The sequence below is a fragment of the Capsicum annuum genome, chromosome 8, assembly GCF_002878395.1.
Source record: "Capsicum annuum cultivar UCD-10X-F1 chromosome 8, UCD10Xv1.1, whole genome shotgun sequence".
NCBI classification, from domain to species: Eukaryota; Viridiplantae; Streptophyta; class Magnoliopsida; order Solanales; family Solanaceae; genus Capsicum; species Capsicum annuum.
The window spans coordinates 145,323,846-145,345,238 of NC_061118.1; the positions used below are offsets into that span (position 1 = coordinate 145,323,846).

General features: G+C 35.7%; 2 protein-coding genes across 2 annotated transcripts; both read left to right on the top strand.

The window, feature by feature from the left end:
* The first annotated feature begins 3,944 nt into the window (after nt 1-3,944).
* Nucleotides 3,945-16,119, top strand: LOC107839195 (signal peptide peptidase-like 4). The gene is made up of 14 exons (XM_016682587.2): nt 3,945-4,281; nt 8,780-8,938; nt 9,046-9,157; nt 9,473-9,592; nt 9,757-9,908; nt 10,051-10,233; nt 10,542-10,576; nt 12,503-12,665; nt 12,836-12,889; nt 13,828-13,920; nt 14,045-14,187; nt 14,598-14,668; nt 15,183-15,266; nt 15,592-16,119. Exons 1-14 carry the CDS (start codon nt 4,138-4,140, stop codon nt 15,693-15,695), a joined length of 1,617 nt encoding a protein of 538 aa, XP_016538073.1. The 5' UTR covers nt 3,945-4,137; the 3' UTR covers nt 15,696-16,119.
* A 1,601-nt stretch (nt 16,120-17,720) lies between these two features.
* Nucleotides 17,721-20,922, top strand: LOC107839196 (probable aquaporin PIP1-2). The gene is made up of 4 exons (XM_016682589.2): nt 17,721-18,936; nt 19,468-19,763; nt 19,841-19,981; nt 20,627-20,922. The coding sequence occupies exons 1-4, from the start codon at nt 18,612-18,614 to the stop codon at nt 20,720-20,722; spliced, it is 858 nt and encodes a 285-aa protein (XP_016538075.1). The 5' UTR covers nt 17,721-18,611; the 3' UTR covers nt 20,723-20,922.
* The last annotated feature ends 471 nt before the right edge of the window (nt 20,923-21,393 follow it).

The following is a 21,393-nucleotide window of genomic DNA, read 5'->3' on the forward strand; positions in this document are numbered from 1 at the left end:
TTTTTTTCTCCAATTATTATTTAATTATATAGATAATTTTGAATCCTAGAATATATGAGTTAGGATTTTAAAATATGATAGTGGATTAGGACTTTAAAATATGGTAAGTTTCTTTTCTTAAATTAGGACTAGGTTTGATTTTGAACATATTTTTATATTAATATATATTGTCCCGTCCCACGCTTGTATTTTGTGTTTTCTTCAACCATTACAATTGTCATCCGCTAGGTTAGTATGTTATTCTTTCTCTTTTTTGAGTTGTTTTTCCTTTTCTATTGGTTGTCGTGACTTATTGTTTTTTTTTTAGCTTAAAGAGTGATTTTAAATTTAACACACCATACATTATTATATCTGGTTTGTTCGTGAATTTTGATTTCTAGGTTTGATATTCTCGTATGTTCGAATCTAACAATGTAATTATTTTTCTCATATATATATGTGCTTACGATAAAATATCTGTTTTAAACTTTTTGTACTTCATTAAAAACCTCATGATAGATAAAATCATTTAATTTTAAATAATCAAACGTTCGCACGTGCAACTAAACTAGTTTGCATATAAATATATATATAACCAATTTTAGTATTTTAATTTAGTCAAGTCCTAAAAAGATAAAAAAGGAAAATGATTGAGTAGTTAGATTGAAGATTGAGTATCCACATAGATAATGGACCAATAAGGTGTAAGGAATTAGAGTGGACACGTGAGGTTGATTACAGGTGATTATGACCCTCTACCATTTTACAATTATGGCTCGTACGGCTTCTTATACGGACTTCTCTGTTTACCGGTCCCATCCGTTGCCGGTAATAACAACCTCCACTTTTCACCCACGCGCTTTCCACATTTTGTACGACACCTCCATCACCTATCCATAATTTCACCCGTCTACGTCAATTTATATGAGGTTGTTTGACTCGGTGTGGAGAAGGGGCGGAACCATCTTTCATCTAGGGATTCATTCGAACATTCTTCGATGAAAAAAATTATGCTATTTTTATATTATTAAAAGTATTTTTTTATGTATATACAGTAGATGTTGAACCTTCTTCGGCTAGTTTGTATATTTACTTCTGAACTTTTTCAATGAAAATTCTAACTCCGTCGGATCAATTTTTAAAATTTGTGGGTTAAAGTAAGTCTAAAATATGTGTGTAGCTATAAATTGTTTTGTTATGGGTGGAATGAACATTTTAAGACTAAAATGTTGCTAAAGGTAGATTTTTATTTTATTTTATTTTATTTTATTTTATTGTTACTGCCTAAAAAAAAAGTAAGTCATATATATTGAGATGGAGGAAATAATAAGTTTTTTATTTAATTGTCAAATTTATGTGAGTCGAGAATTTATTAGAAATAGTCTTTCGACCTTTTTAAGATATGGATTATTTTAGGTAAGGGGTTATTTGATGCACACTATTTATTGAAATATTTACGTGGTGTATAAAAGTTAAATGTTAGTAGTTATTATGTGTGTAGATTTTATTTTTCATATTTTTAACACAATTAAGAAGAAAATTCATTCTTCGCTCACTTTCTGGCTTCGCCACTACTTCAAGATAGGGGTAAAAGACTACATATGTGCCGCCCTATTTAGACCTCACAAGATTATGCACATAGTTATTTTTATTTTAATTTGTGTGTCTTTCTTTTTTTTGCCATCTGTTTAAAAAAGAGTGCTTTATTTTTTGATAATTCTCTAATTTTAATTTTTCAAATTTCATGTTTAATACCATACAATTTAAAAATAAGATAAAATAATTAAAACGGAGGGAATAGAATTATTGCCGAATTTTCAGTTCGAAATAAGAGAAAAAAAAGTACGTTTAATTCTGCTGAAAAGCTAAATTTGCCGCGAGAAAAAAGTGATGATGACCTTTGTCTAATTTCTTGTGTACGTGTAATTGAACCATTGAATTTTAAAAAGTTAGTAAGTACTAAACTAGCATTGAAACTAAAATAATTGATTAAGTAAGTTTTCACAAATTATTTGTTCATTTAAGAGCAATTTCTTAAAGCTCCCATTCAAGTGTATATTCAACTTTTTGTATATTTTCTTGCGAATGAAATCGACCTTAGAAGGTTAATTTTTTTACAAAATATTTTTAAAAGATAGTTATTTATATATTAATTGAGTATAAACATAATTTTTTTTTTTTCATAGATCATGTGCGTGTTCTCACTTGATTGGCTCCACTAATTGCTCAAAAATTGGGAATTAAAATAGTGTAGATTATTTCTTAGGTCAACTTGGAGTCTTGGTCTATGAAACCCACACTTTTCATGACATTTTTTTCTTGTTTTAACAAACATAGTTTAGATAATATACTTTGAATATTTCTTTCAGGCAATATATGAGATGAAATAATCTGCTTCCCAAAAAGCTTTTATTAATAAAAATTTTAGAACAAAAAAATACTAAAACATTCACACAAAAAAGAAAATTGGCATAAAAAATAAATAACCCACAATTAGAAGAGGCTATGCATCTTAAGACATTTATGAAATGTATTAAAGTTAAAAAGCACATTCCTAATTAATCAAAATTACAAGCTTGCTTCTTCTCCTAGCTAGATTGATATGAAAATCTTGATCAATATGAGAATGAGAATAATAAATTGCAATATTTTTCATTCATAAAAATCCAGAATGATCATCGTGTAATACAAATTTCTACATAGAAGTTATCTAATTTTTAGAAAGTACAAATACAAAATAAAGGCGTATGTAAATTATCAGTTCTTTTAAAGAGATTTTGTTCTAGATCTTTTATTCGTTATATATATAAAAAAGAATGAATGGTTCAGACATTTTATTAAATAGTTTGATCTCGTCTCTTTTATGTTGTATTTGTTCGTATTTGGCTTTTTAAATTGCGTCTAACTATGAACCGATGGTCGAAAAAGTTAAAATAGTACGTTAAATGTAATTACAAAAGATTTGTTGTTTTTATGTCACATTTATTCTCATTCAGCTTTTGAAGTCACGTTTACTCTGCCTATCAAAAAGGTTCAAATCAACCATTACACATATTACGGAACTTTCCACGTGATAAAAGGAAAAAACCTTGACAGTTTATATGAGATCTAGACAGAACAGTTTGGGAATCTCAATAATTCAGTTGACTGACTATTTAAATATTAACTTTACTGATGAGAGTTCGATTTGCGTCTTATAATTTCCTCCCCGGGTGAATTATTACTATTATTTTTTTTTAAAAAAAGAAAATCCTAAAACAAAATATTTGGTTTGATGCATTTGAAGGTGTTGTAAATGTGCAAGGCAAAGTCACTTTTCATGAAGAAATGACGACACATAAATATACCAATTAGTGACACATCCCCATAACAGAGAATAAGAAAGGTTCCAATTAGAAGAAAAAAATTGAGGTGACTTAAAATAGTCAACTACTACCTTGAAAGGACGTATGGTCCACGCGTCATTAGTGAGAGAGTATAGAAAACCCAAAAAGGACACAACAACTCATTACAAATAATTATTTAACAAAACATTAATAATCCTTAATGTTTCAGAGTTCGATTCTTTTTGAGTATGGAATGCCCCCAAATTGGACTTGATGGAGTGAATTTGTATTTAGTAGCCGTGAATTTCTTTTCTTTTTTTTTTAAATTATTTTACTTTAATGAAAATACATTGCGTTTGACCATAAATTTTCCAACTTCAATTCTGAAAAATTATTTGAAAAAATGAAAACAAAGTTTTACTTGTTTTCACTCATACTTTTCTCATAAAATTTTAAATATAACTTTAACTTATATTTATGGTCAAACACAATTTTAACTCCAATTTTAATTTTAATTTCAATTCCAACTTTAAAAAATAAAAATAATTTTCATGACCAAACGAAACCTTAATCTAACAAACAAAAAATAATATACTACTAAAAAAGAATGACCAAACAGTGGTATCTTTTCCTTAACTCATTTCTTGTTTTCATAGATATATATCCCCCACACCCCTCCACTTCCTCTGTCTTTCTTCACACCTTCCACCCAAAAAAAACAAAGTACACAACAGAATATATAAAAAATAAACAACACCCATTTCACCCTTTTACCTTTTGATCTCCAAGATTTGCTCAAGCAAAAAGTAATTAAAATATTTTCTTGAATTTGATGGAGTTCAAGAAAAGAGAGTGTTGTATTTGTGCTGTTTTTGTTGTACTTGTACTGTGTACTTCTTTGGTTAGTGGGGGTGATATAGTTCACCAGGATGATATTGCTCCAAGTAGACCTGGTTGTAACAACAATTTTGTTCTGGTAATTTCTGATTCTTGGAATTAAATGTTTTTTTTTCTTCTTTTTTTTTTTTTCAGTTCAAAGATTGAGCCTTTTTTAGGAAAGTTAGTTAATTTTGTGTTTTATCTTCACTTTTAGCTAGAAGTTAGTTAATTTTGTGTTTTTTTGGGGTTCATTTTTAGCTAAAAGTTAGTTCACCAAATAAGCATTTTTTATTTTTGGTAACATTGTTCTATCTGTACTGTACTTACTGAATGAGTAATTGTATGTTTGGTTTGTTGAGAGTTGTGATTAGTTTTGTGGGTCTTTTTTGGGGTTTTTTTTATTTGTCTTTTGATTAGTTTTAGTTTTAAGAAGTTAAATTATTTAGTATTGGAAGGGGAGCCTTGGAGTTATTACTGCCATGTGACTAGGAGGTCACGGGTCAAGTCTTGGAAACAGCCTCGGGTAGAAATTCAAGTTAAGGCTGCGTACGATACACCCCTGTGGTGGGGCCCTTCCCCGGACACCGCCCATAGCAGTAGCTTTAGTGCACCGGGCTGCCCTTTTTTAAAAAAATTATTTAGTATTGAAATGAAATTGACCTGACAGAGTGAAACTGATTAGAGTATTCATATGGTTTAATCTATTGAGACACAATTGCTTGGTTGTTTATGTTTGTCTGGTGATTTATCAATGTGTTACTCATTGTTTTTTATGTCTTAGGTCAAGTGAGCTTTTTTAGCTTGGATTTTGTACTGTGTTGTTGATATTTGAATGATATAATTGCTATTCTTCTGCTATATGTCATTAGCTGAATTAGAATTTGTATAATTAAAGGGAACTGTGACAAGGTCCAAAAAATGAAGAGGTCAGTAAATTCACTACCTTTGTTCCCTATGCCATTTTTTTTAGGCAGCTTTCCTCATTTGGTTTGTTCTTGACAAAATTACGTGATGTGGAAGAAAGAGACTAAATAAATCAGAGTAAACATAATTAAGGCCTCCTTATAAACAGCACTGCAGATAATACAGTAATAAGAGGTCTTAAGGAGGAAAGTGATAAAGGCAGTGGCAGACCCAGGATTTAGGAATCACACATATTGACGCCTAAAGCTTTAAGGCGGAAACCAAAGCACCCAACTATCTTTCTTGGTTTCATGGGTGATTTTTTAAATCCTATACCATTCTTATAAATTTCTTATAGGTAAAATCCTATACCAACAACAACAACAACAAAAAACCCAGTATATTCCCACCTAGTGGGGTCTGAGGAGGGTAGAATGTACGTAGCCACTTTCTCTAAAGAAGTAGAGAGGCTGTTTCCGATGACCCCGGCTCAAGACACAGGACAATAAACAAAAACATCCAAAGCATGAAACATAACAAAACTAACATAGCTACGGCATCCACAAAAATAAAGTACATTACCAAACAAAAGACACCAAAGCCCCCCTAACTACTGACTACGATTCAACCACCCACTTTATCCCTCTATCCTAGTGTTTTTCCTCCAAACCTTCCTATGCAGGGTCATGTCCTCAGTGAGCTGTAACTGCTCCATGTCACGTCTAATCACTTCTCTCCAATATTTCTTCGATCTACCCCTACCCCGCTTGAAATCATCTAGCGCCAGCCTCTCACATCTACGAAGTGAACTGGGGCATCCGTGCCCCTCCTCATCACATGACCAAACCATCTCAACCTCACTTCCCGCATTTTATCCTCCACCGATACCACTCTCACCTTCTCCCGAATAATCTCATTCCTAACCCTGTCCACCTTTGTAAGACCACACATCCAACGCAACATCCTCATTTACACCACCTTCAACTTTTGGATATGAGAATTCTTAACTGGCCAACACTCCGCTCCATACAACATAGCTGGCCGGACTGCAACTCTATAGAATTTGCTTTTAAGATTGGGAGGCGCCTTCTTATCACATAAAATTCCCGAAGCGAGCCTCCATTTCATCCAACCTGCCCCAATACGGTGAGAGACATCCTCATCTATCTCTCCATTCTCCTGGATCGTAGACCCAAGATACTTAAAACTATCCCTCTTGCAGACTGCCTGAGATTCCAACTTCACTACCACCTCCTCCTCCTCTTGCCTCGAGTCACTAAACTTGCACTCCAAATACTCCAACTTGGTCCTACTCAATCTGAAACCTTTAGACTCCAGGGTTTGTCTCCGAACCTCCAGCTTATCATTAACACCTTGCTGCGACTCATCAATCAAAACGACATCATCCGCAAAAAGCATACACCAAGGCACCTCGCCTTGTATACTCTGCGTCAACACATCCACCACCACTGCAAATAAAAACGGACTAAGAGTTGATCCGTGGTGCAACCCTGTCAAGACCGGGGAATGCTCAGAATCTCCTCCCACCGTCCTTACTGGAGTCTTCGCCCCCTCATACATATCCTTAATCGCTCTGATGTACGCCACAGGGACCCCTCTCGCCTTTAAGCATCTCCTAAAACCCTCCCTAGGGACCTTGTCATTCTCCTTTTCCAAGTCAATAAACACCAAGTGAAGATCTCTCTTCCTCTCTCTATACTGCTCTACCAGTCTCCGCACTAGAAGAATTGTCTCAGTCGTCGAGCGACCAGGCATAAATCCAAATTGATTCTCCGAAATAGACGCAATCTTCCTCAACCTCCGCTCCACCACCCTCTCCCAAATCTTCATCGTGTGACTCAACAACTTAATACCCCGGTAGTTGTTGCAACTCTGAATGTCACCCTTGTTCTTAGGGGATCATCGTGCTCCATCTCCATGCCTCAGGCATCTTCGCGGACTTGAAAATGTTGTTAAACAAGTTGGTCAGTCACCTCAACCCTGCCCCGCTAGAAAACTTCCAAAATTCCACCGGAATCTCGTCGTGCCCCGTCGCCCTACCCCTTTGCATCTTGCGAATAGCCTCACCGACCTCCTCTACCCTAAAACACCGACAATAGCCGAAATCGCGACACTCCCCGGTGTGCTTCAACTCCCCTAACACAACACCTCTGTCCCCCTCATCATTCAAGAGCTTATGAAAATACGACTGCCATCTTTTCTTAATGAGGGCGTCCTCCTCCAATAATCTGCCATCCTCCCCCTTAATACACTTCACTTGGTTCAAATCCCGACCCTTCCGCTCTCTTGCCTTGGCAAGCCTAAACAACCTCTTTTCCCCGCCTTTCTCCTCTAACCCTTTATACAAACTCTCAAAAGCAACTTTCTTAGCGGCTATAAGTGCTAACTTAGGCTCTTTCTTAGCTAACTTATACTCCTCCCTGCTAACCCACTTCTCCTCTTCATCCTTACTCTCCACCAACTTAACATAAGCCGCCTTCTTCGTCTCCACCTTCTTCTTAACGTCTTCATTCCACCACCAATCCCTTCGATACTTGCCAGACCAGCCCCTCGAGACACCCAATACCTCTCTACCAGACTCTTTGATGCATCCCGCAGCCCTATCCCACATACTGTCCACGTCCCCCCTACCCTCCCAAACCCCCCTATCCCCTCCAACTTCGCCCCTAACTCCAAGGCACTAACAGGAATCAAGCCACCCCACCTAACTCTAGGTCGACCCTCCCCACCCCGTCTCTTCTTGCCCTTCTTGATAACCAAGTCCATCACCAGAAGTCTATGTTGCTGAGATAAGATCTAAGCAGTTCGAATACTATGTTTAGGAAGAATTGCTTACATTGGGAGTGGTGTGCTTGCTTCAGCTCTTAGGCTGGCCCCATAGGAGTATAACTAGGTTAGTAATGCAAAAAAATTCATTGAGATGGACAAAGATAGCGAGGCATCTTTACAATCAAGTCAGCCTACAAAACTTAAGCTTCTGCCCCAAGAATGGATTGGTGATGGAAGATGATTTAGGAACCCAAAGTGTTTTCACGGTAACCAGTTTTGGATGGATCGCTGTAAATGAGCCATTCTTGCTCAAATTTTAATGAAGAAAATCTTTTCACTTTCTAAAGGTGTTGTATATGCAGCTGAAATTGAGACAGTCAATCATCTTTTTCTTCACTGCTCAGTCAAAAGACAAATGTGGAACCTGTTTCTGAATCTATTCAGCTTCAAATGGGTGACGCTCTAAGACTTAAAATAGGCTTTGTGGAAAGGGGCTAACACTCAAAGTATTGAAGGAATTTGGCAGACAATTCTTCTCTTATTTTGGAAATTCCTGTATAGCTTGACCATGATTTATTTTCCTAGATCATTATATGAATTGGCATGAAAATCTTAGATGCCATAATGTTGTCCATACACATGTGACATGCTATTTGGAAGAGACTCATTTTTTTGTCACATGGATGTAAGATAAATTGAGGACCGGTGGTGTTAAATTTGAGATGACAGGAGTTAGTGTTATGGTTGTTTTGGTCAGTATCACATGGAAGCAGATTGACGAGATGTTAATTTAATTTTTGATTGGTCAAATGTTATATTACTTGTATATGTTATTGGAGTCTCTTTGTCACACACTAGTAATTGGATATATTATCTAAACATTATCTAAATTCCTCAAATAGGTCAAAGTTCCAATCTGGGTTGACGGTATAGAAGTAACCCAGTTTGTTGGTGTTGGTGCTCGATTTGGACCGACACTGGAATCAAAGGAGAAGCGTGCTAATCAGACAAGGCTGGCCTTTGCAGACCCTCCGGATTGTTGTAGCACGCCTAGGAATAAGGTTGTTTCACATTTATTTCCCCTGTTGAAAGCATATGTTGTTGGAAAAGTCAATAGAAATGTCATTTGTATAAGGAACTCAAAATTTAGGTTTCTAATATGTGATAGCTCACTGGTGAGGCCATCCTGGTGCACCGAGGTAATTGCAGTTTCACTACCAAAGCTAACGTTGCAGAAGATGCCGGTGCTTCAGCTATCCTTATAATAAACAACCAAACAGGTTCAATTGCTCTTCCTCAGTATTATCTTGTATTGTTTCCATGTTTCAATATGAATTGGCTCATTCATGATGGTCTTTTGGAAACTGCAAGCAGCCAGCCAACAGTCATGATTTATTTTTTGAACTACAGGCGGTGCTATTTCCTTATTATCAAATTTCAGTGATCGATTTTGGTGTTGACTTGGAACGTCATCACAGTGTGCCTTATGGAAAAAAAATCATCCGATAAATTCCTGTATTACCACCATTGCTTAATGTCTTGATATGCGCATGCAGAGGGCTACATATAACTTATGCTCTCTCATTTCTATGTAGAGCTCTTCAAGATGGTTTGTGAACCCCATGAATCTGACTTGGACATTGGTATCCCTGCTGTCATGCTCCCACAACATGCTGGCACAAGCCTGATAAAGTTTCTTGGAAATAGCTCTTCTGGTGAGTCTCGTGGTATTTTACTTTTTTTTTTTTTAGGTCTATTTGGGAAGGGTGGCGGACACAGCTTGTAGCTACATCTGCATGGTTAGCTCAAATTATCTGACATGGTTTCTATTATTGCTGATTTGTTTCTGTAATAATGACAAAGGCTTTCCATCTTTCAGTTGCCGTGCAGCTGTACTCTCCAAAGCGCCCAATGGTTGATGTAGCTGAAGTATTTTTATGGCTTATGGCAGTTGCTACCATATTGTGTGCTTCTTATTGGTCTGCATGGCGTGCCAGAGAAGCTGCAATTGAGCAGGATAAGCGCTTAAAAGTAAAGTCACAAACATTCCTCTCCCACTCTTTGTTTTTTCCTGCTCTTTTGCAATATTCCATGCATTTTACGATTTTGAAGGATGAAACTCACTGCATCTTCCCTTAGCTGTTTGTTTGAAACATGTATCTTGATCTCACAGGATGGCTCAAATGAATGCAATGTTACAGAGGTTTCTCGTTCCGGTGTTGTGCTGGAAATCAACGTAATATCAGCAGTTCTGTTCGTGGTGGTTGCATCCTGCTTCTTGATTATGCTTTACAAATTGATGTCCTCCTGGTTTATAGAGGTTCTAGTGGTTCTATTCTCCATTGGTGGTGTTGAGGTATGTCACACCAATAGAAGGAGACTTCATTCAGTCATAACAATTCATAAGATTTTATGCAAATAACATGACCCTTAATATGAATGGATATCAGGACCTTTTCTTTTTCATGTTGCAATACCTTTTATATTTGTTTCCATTATAATTTCATCCATAGGTGACCCCTTTCATTAATCCAATTGAGTTAAGAACTTGCTAGCACATCATTCATGTGTAGTAAAGACGTGAATGGATTGAATGAGGTTAAAATCATTCCAGCTTCATGCGGACAATATTTGAAGTAACAACTTTCTCACATTGTGTTACAGGGTCTACAAACTTGTTTGGTCGCTTTGCTATCATGGTATGTATCTTATTGGTGCTATTCATACATTATTTTCTCAGCACAGTGCGTCAAATGCTCCACTAAGCAAAACCACGTTTGCACTATTCGTCTGTTCCAGGAGAAGTTTTTCAGAAAAGTTTTCTGAAAGAACTAAAGATGTTTGCGTAGTTGTTTTATAGAAACTTCTTCAAATATCTTTTTGATGAACTGTCCAAGAAAAAGCTAGCAAACTTTCCAGAAAAGAAGTGGTTGGGTAGTGAAGTTTCAAATGTTTGCTTAAAGGGGTAAAACATGGAGCCAAAATAAACATTCCCTTTTTGTGTGTTGTGGAGGGTTGAGAATGTTGGCTGAATTCACACCATATATTTTTGTTCTGAATATCATCCATCGTCTATGAGAAAACCAAAACAAAATCTCTTGCTTGATGCAAATGCTCATTAATCTTACTTTTCCAACTGGCATTTGGTGCTCTTCTTTTTGGCTTCAGAAATTCAGTAAGATCTGAATGAAAATCGATCTGTAATTAAGCAGCTGTGCATGGAAACAAATACAAGTTTCGCATCAACTGACACCATTGCATTTTTAGATCTCGTTAAAATTCTATTTAGGATTCAGGGCCAGAATGCTAATCAGTTAGAGTGATATCAGATCATATTTGTTAGTGGATATGAAGCCCCAGCCATTGGTTTAAGCATGTTTAGAGCTATACTCTCTCTCTTTGGCACCATTCGCACATCTTATTTTTTCTGTTTCTGACGCTCTGTGATATGTTCCGCAAACCTAGCCCTGGGTAATATTGACCTGTGGTTGCATTGTGCATAGATCTTGATCATGTGATAATAAATAAAAGTGAGGTTCTTGCAGGTTTTGGTGGAACTGAATGTAACATCATTTTGTTGTCTTTCAAAACTGTTATAATAGCATGAAGCGATAAGCAAAAATATGAGTTATTGAATAAGATTGAAAAGTATTGTAATATAGGTCCTGACATAGAGTAAATAAGTGGCCTTTCCCGGAAGTCAACAAACTAAAAGGAAAAAATGGAAAAGGAAATTTCTTACTCTTTAACTTTGATATGTTGTCCCTCTCAATGTTTTACATCACACTTTTCAAGCATTCACCGCAATTAGATTTTCTATCAAAAATGGCCATAATCATACACTATGGTAGCAGTCACATTAGCATTACATGTTCATTCTTTTGAAAATCTGTATCATAACATGGCTGTTGGATTTGAAGTATTGGTACAGTTCCAAATGAGAGGCATTTACCTTTGTCACTGTACCTATCTAGAAAGAAAGGCTTTTACCATCTCTAAGTTTGAATATTCCATTGTTTTAGACTTCTCTCGACCCAAAACACTAGCCAGTTATGAGTGGCAAAAAGAAAGCGGTTTTTCTTTCTCCAAAAAAAAAAAAAGAAAAGATTATGGTTGTTGCTGTAAATCATGCAACTCTGTTGTTTAAACAAGATTCCTTTGACTTAGTACTTAATAACGATTTGGGCATATGAGATGCCCTCGTTTCCTATTGCTCATCATATCAGGTTTAAGCATTCAGTTTAGTTGATCTTTTTACATCCTCTCACGTGTGATGGGTCTATTAGTTCCGAGGATCCAGTTTTGCATGCCTTGGTGAAAGTAACTGTGGCGTAGACCTTCACTATAAAGTACAGCTCTGTAGGAGCATTACCAAGTATACTTTTTCTTTTTTCTTTCCTTTTCTTTTGCTGGGGGAAGGGGGTAGATGGTGCCTTGAGCACCATTTACTCTTTCATATCACCCTGGGTGTGTGTTCTTTTATTGTGGCGCGTTATGGACACCTTGTCATCAATTGCTTTTGTCAGTCCTTGCTACTAAATTTTTATTTATATTTTCTTGTAATAAGATTTAAGTTCATTTTACATACCACAACTAAAAGTGTAGCTAACAGTCATTATATATAGTTTCAGATGGTTTAAACGTTTCGGACAGTCATTCATTAAAATTCCTTTTCTGGGACCTGTTTCATATCTGACGCTGGCGATTTCTCCATTCTGCATAGCCTTTGCAGTTCTCTGGGCAGTTTACCGTCATATCTCCTTTGCTTGGATAGGTCAAGATATACTTGTAAGCGCTGTCTGTCGCAATATCATACTTTTCCTTTGTCTAATATCATATCAGTTGCTTGTATTTCCCCTGGAGAAAAGGAAAAGAGGGTAACTTGATAATTGGATGGCTCTATTTTTGTTCATATTAGTATCAACTCAAGGTAATGGATTCTAGTTTCTCTTAACTAGGGTATTGCATTGATCATCACGGTTCTCCAGGTTGTGCAAATTCCAAACCTCAAGGTAAAACAATTCATGTGCTGGTTTTTATGGTGTTACAGCTGTACAGTTTTATGTAATGTTTTGGGTTTAGGAAATGGTATATCCCTGTACCTTCTCTCATTAGGGTTTGAAATTTTATTGTGGACGAGCAATGACTTCCGTATTGTGGTATCCCTGTTCTCGACTTTAACTATTAAGGACATAAGTGCTCCTCAAAAACCTTAACTCTACAGAAGTTAATCTTTTACTTCAGTGGATTCTACTTTTGCTTTTCAATTGTCACCAACTAATAAGGAACGAGGAGAGAGAACGGAGAAAGTCGCCTATCACCTTTGATCGACTTCTTTATCTATATTTATATACATTAAAATACACGGAGTTACCACTAAGTAATCCCAAATTACCTTTTGTTCACCTAAATCTTCTATTCTCAAGAAGTTTATCAAATGAGTACAGTCCCCAGATGGTTATGAATATAACTCACTTTAAGCCACTAAAATGTTTAATGAACAAATCAGCGGCCTGCCATATTTATTTGGAGAATAGGGTAGCTCAAGTGGAAAGCACCTCCACCTCCAACCTTAAGGCTGTGGGTTTGAGTCAGTAAGGGAGCGAATTACCATATAAAAAGATTTTTGTAGTAGAGGTTCAGAAAGCTGAAATCATGGTTTCAAAATCCATCATTTGTAGTCACCTCACACTTCTTCTCATAATGGGAAAATGTTTCAGGGCTGGTTTCTCTGCAGTTTGTGTTGCATCTCTTTTGTCCTGGAGTCTTAAGTGTCTAACAACTACAAGAAACAAGCAACAGTTTCTACTAATACTTTGGTTCGGGAATTATCTTCTATTGTGATGATTTATTGGTCTTTCTAGACTTGAATTCTTGGTGAGTATTCCAAAGATTATCAATATTACTGGCAGGGTCTGACATTATCCCTTATTTTCCTTGACTGTATCAGGTGGGAACAGTTCTTCTGAGCTGTTCTTTATTGTATGACCTTTTCTGGGTGTTTCTTTCCAAAAGTTTGTTCCATAAGAGCGTGATGATAGTGGTAAGCTCTTTCTTTGCTTGTAGAGTTTCTTCTCTGTGTTGTTTGTCTGCTTCTTACTCTGCTATCAGTGACTATCACTACATTGACTATTGCTCCGGAAATCTGATCATTTTCTCCGGTGTAGGTTGCACGTGGTGATAAAAGTGGAGAAGATGGCATTCCTATGTTACTGAAAATCCCACGGATGTTTGATCCTTGGGGTGGCTACAGTATCATTGGGTTTGGTGACATAATTTTACCAGGTTTACTGGTAGCATTTTCTTTAAGGTTCGACCATCGAGCTGAATGAAACTTGTTTTTTGTTTTGTTTTTATTTTTATTTCTTACATTGATGTAGTTCCATCAAATCCTATATTTCTTGGAGGCTTCAATATTTTTTTCATCCTCCAAAAGAACCTGTTCAAAACATCGGCTCTAGCACATCCGATGGAAGGTTCCAAGCCATATGGATGCCTCTATGAGACCCATGGCTGCATTATTAAATGCTTCCATGTTGAATGTTTCTGATTCTTCAGATGAGCAATTTAAGTAAATCTCAAGACTGAAAAGAAAGGTTGAATATTATGATATCATTTTAAATGATAAATGCTTGTTAGTTCAAAATACTAAAGCAGTCAAAAACTTTATACCTCTTTTTTGTTTTGTTTTTTTCCCATTGATTCTGTTCTTTGTTGCAGGTACGACTGGCTGTGTAATAAGAGACTTCGACATGGCTACTTCATCTGGGCTATGATTGCTTATGGCTTAGGTATTGATTCTTCAAAATATGGGAATAGACTTATTTAGTGACATGTAATTTTGATTATGACCAAATGAACAGCATATTGCTGGCAGTAGAAATGCATTGCGGATTGGTTCTTTCTATGTTTCATCCCTCTTTTTCCCGTCTCTTCACCTCTTCTTTAGTCTGAAATAGCAGGGGGCTGTCTCACAGAATTATGCAACTCAATCCTGGTTACGTAATGAAGTGCAGTCATGATCCTCGGTTTATGCTCATTTTCCTAGTAATAATAAATAATTCAATTAAATGTATGTCAGTCATTAGGCAAAGTTTGAGGAGCGATATGCTTGTCAGTGTCTGAGTTCGATATTTGTGTTTTACCATGTAAAGAGAAGTTATATATTTTGTATGGAAACAGCCGAATTATTGCATATAGATGATGTACTAGCATTGGTTAGTACTGTTGATCAGTGTTTTTTGAGATCTAGTACCAATGCAGGCATCTGTTTGCCTGTTAAATACTTTTTTTTTTGTTTTACAGGTTTGCTTACTACATATGTGGCATTGAATTTGATGGATGGTCATGGTCAACCTGCTTTGCTTTACATTGTTCCTTTCACACTAGGTATGTTACAAGAAGCATAAAAAACCTCTCTCATAATGGAGCAGCCAAACCGATAACATTTTATTCTTATGATAGTACTCTGCACTATTATCGACCACCACAAACACACAGGTTGTTCTCCATGTAAAAGAAGCAAGAATCAACTTTGGATTCTTCAGGCAACTTGTGTGTTGTTCCTTGCTCTCCTTATGAGCATTTCTTTTAGAACTCCACTCAAAGTTCCTCTCCCCCGTTCAATAGTTTTGTTAAACAATAAAAGCTTGAACTTTTCATTTTCTATATTCATTGTTCTTTATTTTTAAAACTCTGCAATTGCTCATGTTAGGCACATTTTTGACGTTGGGAAAGCAAAGAGGTGATCTCAATCATCTATGGACAAGAGGAGAACCAGATCGGCCTTGCCCACATGTCCGGCTTCAACCAGAGTAACTAGATAGTAGACAAGCCATCAATCTGTAATCCACCTATAACTCTGATCTCTCCGTATACAAGTTGGCGTACATAAGAGTAAACTGTACAAGAGGGTGGAACTCTGAAGATAGCTGGATACTTAACTAGGCTGCCCTTTGCTGTTAACGCCGAGCACAGACTTCACTGCTAAGCAGAAAAGTTGAGATGTAGTTTAAGTAGTCGTGTACCGTCTGTGCACCCGCCTTGTAGTTTGCCAAGCTTCATGTCACCATCAGGCAGTAGCTGGTGTGCAGTAATTTGGTCTATAGTAGGAAAAGACAACTTTTGTATGACACAACTTGTTATAGCTTCGAAGTTCAAAGTGCTGAGTTTGAGTTTGAGGCTCTTCTGTGAACAGTAGGTTTTATTTACTTAACTAAGGTGTTGCTTCTTTGACAAGAAATCAGTTTATTGGTAAGCTCCATTTACATTTCTAGAAAGATTATCATGTGGTGAGCATGCCAAAGTTTTATGTGGAATTAATCTAGATACGTAGAAGCTGATATAAACACCATGGTTATCGCTTGACAGAAGAAAAGAAGAAGAAAGAGAAACGCATGGTAGTTAAGTGATTGAATAAAGTATATACGCAATATAAATTAAGTAATAATTACATACGTTATATGTTCATTGATTTGGTATAATCACTCGATATAAGTATAAATTTTACCATTAAATCAATAATTAAGGTTGAGTTGCCAAAGGCCCCAAAGCACAAAAGGCTGTTTTTCTCATCATCAACGGCATGTGCGATCGTTGGCGTTCAACTTCGTGAAACACTTTTTGAAACTTTCTCTAACGGTCCCTTCTTTTATAGGAATTGTACATTTCACCACTTCAAAGTTTTAAAAATTATAATCCTCTCTATTTTCTTAATACTTCCTTCGTCCGTTGTTTTCTTTTTGATCCGTCTAAAAAAGAATATCACTTTTTTTATTTGACAATTATTTAATGGTATCATATTCATTTTATTTTTACTTGATCGAACTAAATAAGAAAAATTAACTAAAAAGTAAACGTTAAGTGATTTTAAGAGATGTAATTTTATAAGCTTTATAAAGTAATCTTTTAAGTATTTCTTAAATTTGGTGTTCGATCAAATAACGACACATGAAATAAGAAGGAGGGTGTAATGTAATAATTTCTAGTTCCCACTCAAGGATCCTTTTGCTTTTTTCATTTCCTTCTTTTTATTAGAGAAGGTATAAAATTTAAAGGGCTTCCTTTTAAGAACTGAACGTTCCATTCGTTATAAGCAGTATGAATAATAATTCAAATCTTGATTGTTAAGTAGTATTTTATTTAATGCTATAATTAGTAAGACGTTGATCTAAAAAATCGATATGAGTATAATTTTTTAATACTATTTTACTAATTATAATCACCACAATTACCATAATCTATTAGCACACAATAACTATCACCAACCATTTTCCACCACAATAATTTAGAACTTTGCATCAAATGAATTTGAATTTGTGAATCAGGTTCTGTTAATTAGATAATTTAACATTAAGATGAAACAAGATTGGCCCATTAAAAGTGAAACGACCGTTAACAGATTAATTAGTACTTAGAAACTTTTAGAAAAAGGTGTGTCTGCAAATGAGTATGACAGCTCACTTGTTTCTCTTTTTAGTGCTCTAGTTTTTCCATACCCAGAGTCGAATCCTTCGTTCGACCTCTGATTAAAGATGGAGCAGCCCCATTCACTGCACCACAATCTATGTTGGTGCTCTTTAATCTTTTATTTTTGTTTTTTGATTTTCATTCGGTGTTTGATATTCGCATTGGAGCTCTGACTAATCCGAATTTGCAGGACCCATTAAGATGACAGCACTCCCAACAAAGTTTTCTCCGTACGAAACTCTTTAATCTTTTATTATCACACAACAAAAACTAAGAGAAAAAAGCAAAAACAAAAAAGAAATGGTGAGAGTGGATGATAAAGAGACAAATGTACTTGAGTATGAAAAGATGAATTTACCTATTTCCATTCTTTCTTTTTCTTCATGTCCTTTTCTTTTTCACATGATTTACAGTTTACTCCACCCTTCTTTTATTTCTTGTTTTAACAGCTAAGCATTTTCTTCAACTCATGAATTTTCTTACACACTCATCATATTGCTTGAAAGTAAATTTGAAAAAAAAAAAAAGAAAAAGACTCTTTCAGCAACTATTTTTATTTTCTCTACTTATGTCCTCATTACTTCATTAGAGTTAAACTTTTTTTTTCCAATACATATTCATAAATTCACATACTAGATAATTTAGTTCATATGATTTAAAAGATGAAATTCTAAACTTCTGTCTGTCAAAGAGAAATTACACTCGTCGATCATTTTTTATTTAAAAAGCCATTTGAACTTACTTGCTTAGCAAATTGTAAAGTTTTATTTACTAATTAATGATAATTTAAAGTAAATTATATATTGTATAAATAAGTTTGGGCGTGAAAATGATAGAGCATATAATATAATATCAATTGAAGAAAGTAATTTGTTATTTTGATTGTAACTAAAATTGCTACCAATACCACACAAGTAAAGCTTGTGTTTGTCTATACAAAAATTAAATTGTAAGTGTTTTTTAGTTCAAAATGATACACTTGTTAGACTATCTAAATGCACATTTAGAATAGACTTAATTAAGTAGCTAGCTTTCAAACAGATTCCAAAATTGTCAACTTCTCATAAACTGTATACTTGGTTGACAATATTAGAAACCTCAAGGGGCACAAAAGAAAATAAAAAAAACTTTTGACACATTTGTCATCAAAGTTCCCTCTATAAAAGAAGCACCAACTCCACTAGTTTGACAACACACAAAGGAAAAAAAGGCAAAAGCTGATAGATATATCAATTGCATAATCTTGAAGAAATTTTGTAAGCAACAATGGAGGGTAAAGAAGAGGATATGAAGGTTGGAGCAAACAAGTTTTCAGAAAGGCAACCATTAGGGACTTCAGCACAGAGCAAAGACTACAAAGAGCCACCACCAGCACCATTATTTGAGTCTGGTGAACTACATTCTTGGTCTTTTTGGAGAGCTGGGATTGCTGAGTTCATGGCTACTTTCTTGTTTCTATACATAACTGTTTTGACTGTCATGGGGTACTCAAGGGCTAATAGTAAATGTAGTACTGTTGGTGTTCAAGGCATTGCTTGGGCTTTTGGTGGTATGATTTTTGCACTTGTTTATTGCACTGCTGGTATCTCAGGTATACTTATATCTCCATGAATCTTTTTTTCACATCCGTAGCTTTATCTTTTTGCCTGAAGTTGTTTGCTTAGTTTTAAAGTTAAAGTCTTTTATCATGTTCATTAGTGGTATTTTGCTTCGAAGATGAGAGCTTTCGTGTGTCCTTTTCAATTCTATAGTTTATGCATTCACCTAAAATTGGTCTTGTATATCATGTTGATTAGTGTTATGTTGCTTCAAACCTATCAAGTTGCATTCTTTGCCAGTTTTCTGAGTTTCTTGTCTACAGTAAAGTACTTCTCTGGAGTTTCATAGTACATCAAGATTAAATTTTCCTTTTGGACCCTTTTACAAGTAAATTTCTCTGATGAAAATTAAATGGTGGTAACCTGAGTAAAAAATGGTACTGCAACTAACTTGCTTACATAGATAGGTTAAATTACACTAATAATGCAAGAAATTTTATACCGCCAGTGTATATAACTTAAGTACTTGTAAATTTATTCTTTATGTTCTGACCTTGGGAAAAATTCTTGGTTTCGATTATCAGGTGGACACATTAACCCTGCTGTGACATTTGGTCTGTTTCTGGCAAGGAAATTGTCCTTAACCAGGACAGTGTTCTACATTGTGATGCAATGCCTCGGTGCAGTTTGTGGTGCTGGTGTTGTCAAAGGGTTCCAGCCATCTTTGTATGAGACCAAGGGTGGAGGTGCCAACGTTGTGAGCCATGGTTACACAAAGGGAGATGGCCTTGGTGCTGAGATTATTGGCACTTTTGTTCTTGTCTACACTGTCTTTTCTGCTACTGATGCCAAGAGAAATGCTAGAGACTCCCATGTCCCTGTGAGTACTTATAGTTAACTTGTCATTTTGAGCTGATTAACTGGGTATGCATACTAACTCTTGGTTGTGGTTTGTAGATTTTGGCTCCTCTTCCAATTGGATTTGCAGTGTTCTTGGTTCATTTGGCCACCATCCCTATCACAGGCACTGGCATTAACCCTGCTAGAAGTTTAGGTGCTGCCATTGTCTACAACAGAGAACATGCATGGGATGACCATGTAAGTTTACTTCTATGCTTCAATGGATGTAGTGAACCTATATTATTTGATGGAGTACAATTTTTCTTAATAAAATAGTTACTCCCTCTGTTTTAATTTGTTTGTCTGGTTTTGACTTGAACGCAGTTTTAAGAAAGTAAAGTATTTTGAATCCTGTATCTTAAATTAAAAGCAAAAATGTTCTTTAATCTTGTGCTCTTTTACATGCCCTGTAGAAAGTTCAAACTAAACAGTTGTCGAAAAAAAACATACATTCTTTTGATACGGGCTAGAAAGAAAAGTTAGACAAATAAGTTTTAAACGAAGGGAGTATATAAGGTGACTAACGTGTATTTAAATGGAGCGATATGCAAGATTAAGATTCACAGGGCCAGTGACAACTTGCTTGAGATTGAGAATTATGAGTTATATTCTTGATTTGTTCATTGTTTTTTTTTGTTTCCCATCCGGTGTTCGGTGCCTTCATTGGAGCCTCGACTAATCTGGATCACGCATTGCAAGGCCTATTAAGGTGGCAGCGCTCCCAACAGAATTTTCTCGATACCAAGGATCGAACTCTCGACCTTTGGTTAAGGCTGAAGCAGATCTGCTCTTTAATGAGTAGCTAGCTAATTTTTGCTCTTTTTCTTTGTTTTGAAAATGCAGTGGATTTTCTGGGTGGGACCATTCATTGGCGCTGCACTTGCTGCCTTGTATCATCAGGTTATCTTAAGAGCAATTCCATTCAAGAGTGGAAACTGAGTCTTGCCCAATGGGCTATGGCTATGTCTCGTTTCAGTATCTGGTTACTTTTCTATGATTGACAATGATGTTTCTATGTTTGATATGTACAAAGCTGTTGTAATGCTTTATTGTTGTATTGTTCTTATTTATTCTAGCTTCTGTATCTGTCAGTCTGATTGCTTTATTTTGTCTGCTGCTATGTCATTTTTAGAGCTTTATCTTCTGGTTGTGTGAATTTTTTTTTCATAATTAAATCACTTATAAATAAAGGCAGTCCGGTGCATTAAAGCTCTCGTTATGCGCGGGGGTCGAACAATAAAGGCTTATTGTGCGCATTCTTTCCTTGTATTTTTGTATTATAAAACATTAATCATAACATGGTGAAATTGGTTACAAGAAAAGTTTTGCCACGGCAAGTGTATATCTAAGTTATGCTCTATTGGTTGTTCGAATGATAAATACCCTACACTTTCAATTCTAAAATTGTGGGGTCAAGACGTCCCTGCACTTTCAATTTTAAGATCGTAGGTACGAGACGTCAAGGGAGTTCAAAAATTTGGAAGGCATAAACTACAGTAAACTTGGAAGGCATTTGAAAAAGAAAAAAAGAGAACTTTAGGCAACATCATTTTGTTGGGCTAAAGCAAAAGTGGGCCAATGTTTAAATTGGCTAAGATTGGACATTGGAT

What these genes read in the sequence shown, in the direction of transcription:
- LOC107839195 (XM_016682587.2), top strand. Translation starts at nt 4,138, where the DNA reads ATGGAGTTCAAGAAAAGAGAGTGTTGTATTTGTGCTGTTTTTGTTGTA. An exon ending in GTAACAACAATTTTGTTCTG is followed by an intron (nt 4,282 to 8,779) that starts GTAATTTCTGAT and finishes TTCCTCAAATAG; the next exon opens with GTCAAAGTTCCAATCTGGGT. An exon ending in ATAAGAGCGTGATGATAGTG is followed by an intron (nt 13,921 to 14,044) that starts GTAAGCTCTTTC and finishes TCTCCGGTGTAG; the next exon opens with GTTGCACGTGGTGATAAAAG.
- LOC107839196 (XM_016682589.2), top strand. Translation starts at nt 18,612, where the DNA reads ATGGAGGGTAAAGAAGAGGATATGAAGGTTGGAGCAAACAAGTTTTCA. An exon ending in TTGCACTGCTGGTATCTCAG is followed by an intron (nt 18,937 to 19,467) that starts GTATACTTATAT and finishes TTCGATTATCAG; the next exon opens with GTGGACACATTAACCCTGCT. An exon ending in AACATGCATGGGATGACCAT is followed by an intron (nt 19,982 to 20,626) that starts GTAAGTTTACTT and finishes TTGAAAATGCAG; the next exon opens with TGGATTTTCTGGGTGGGACC.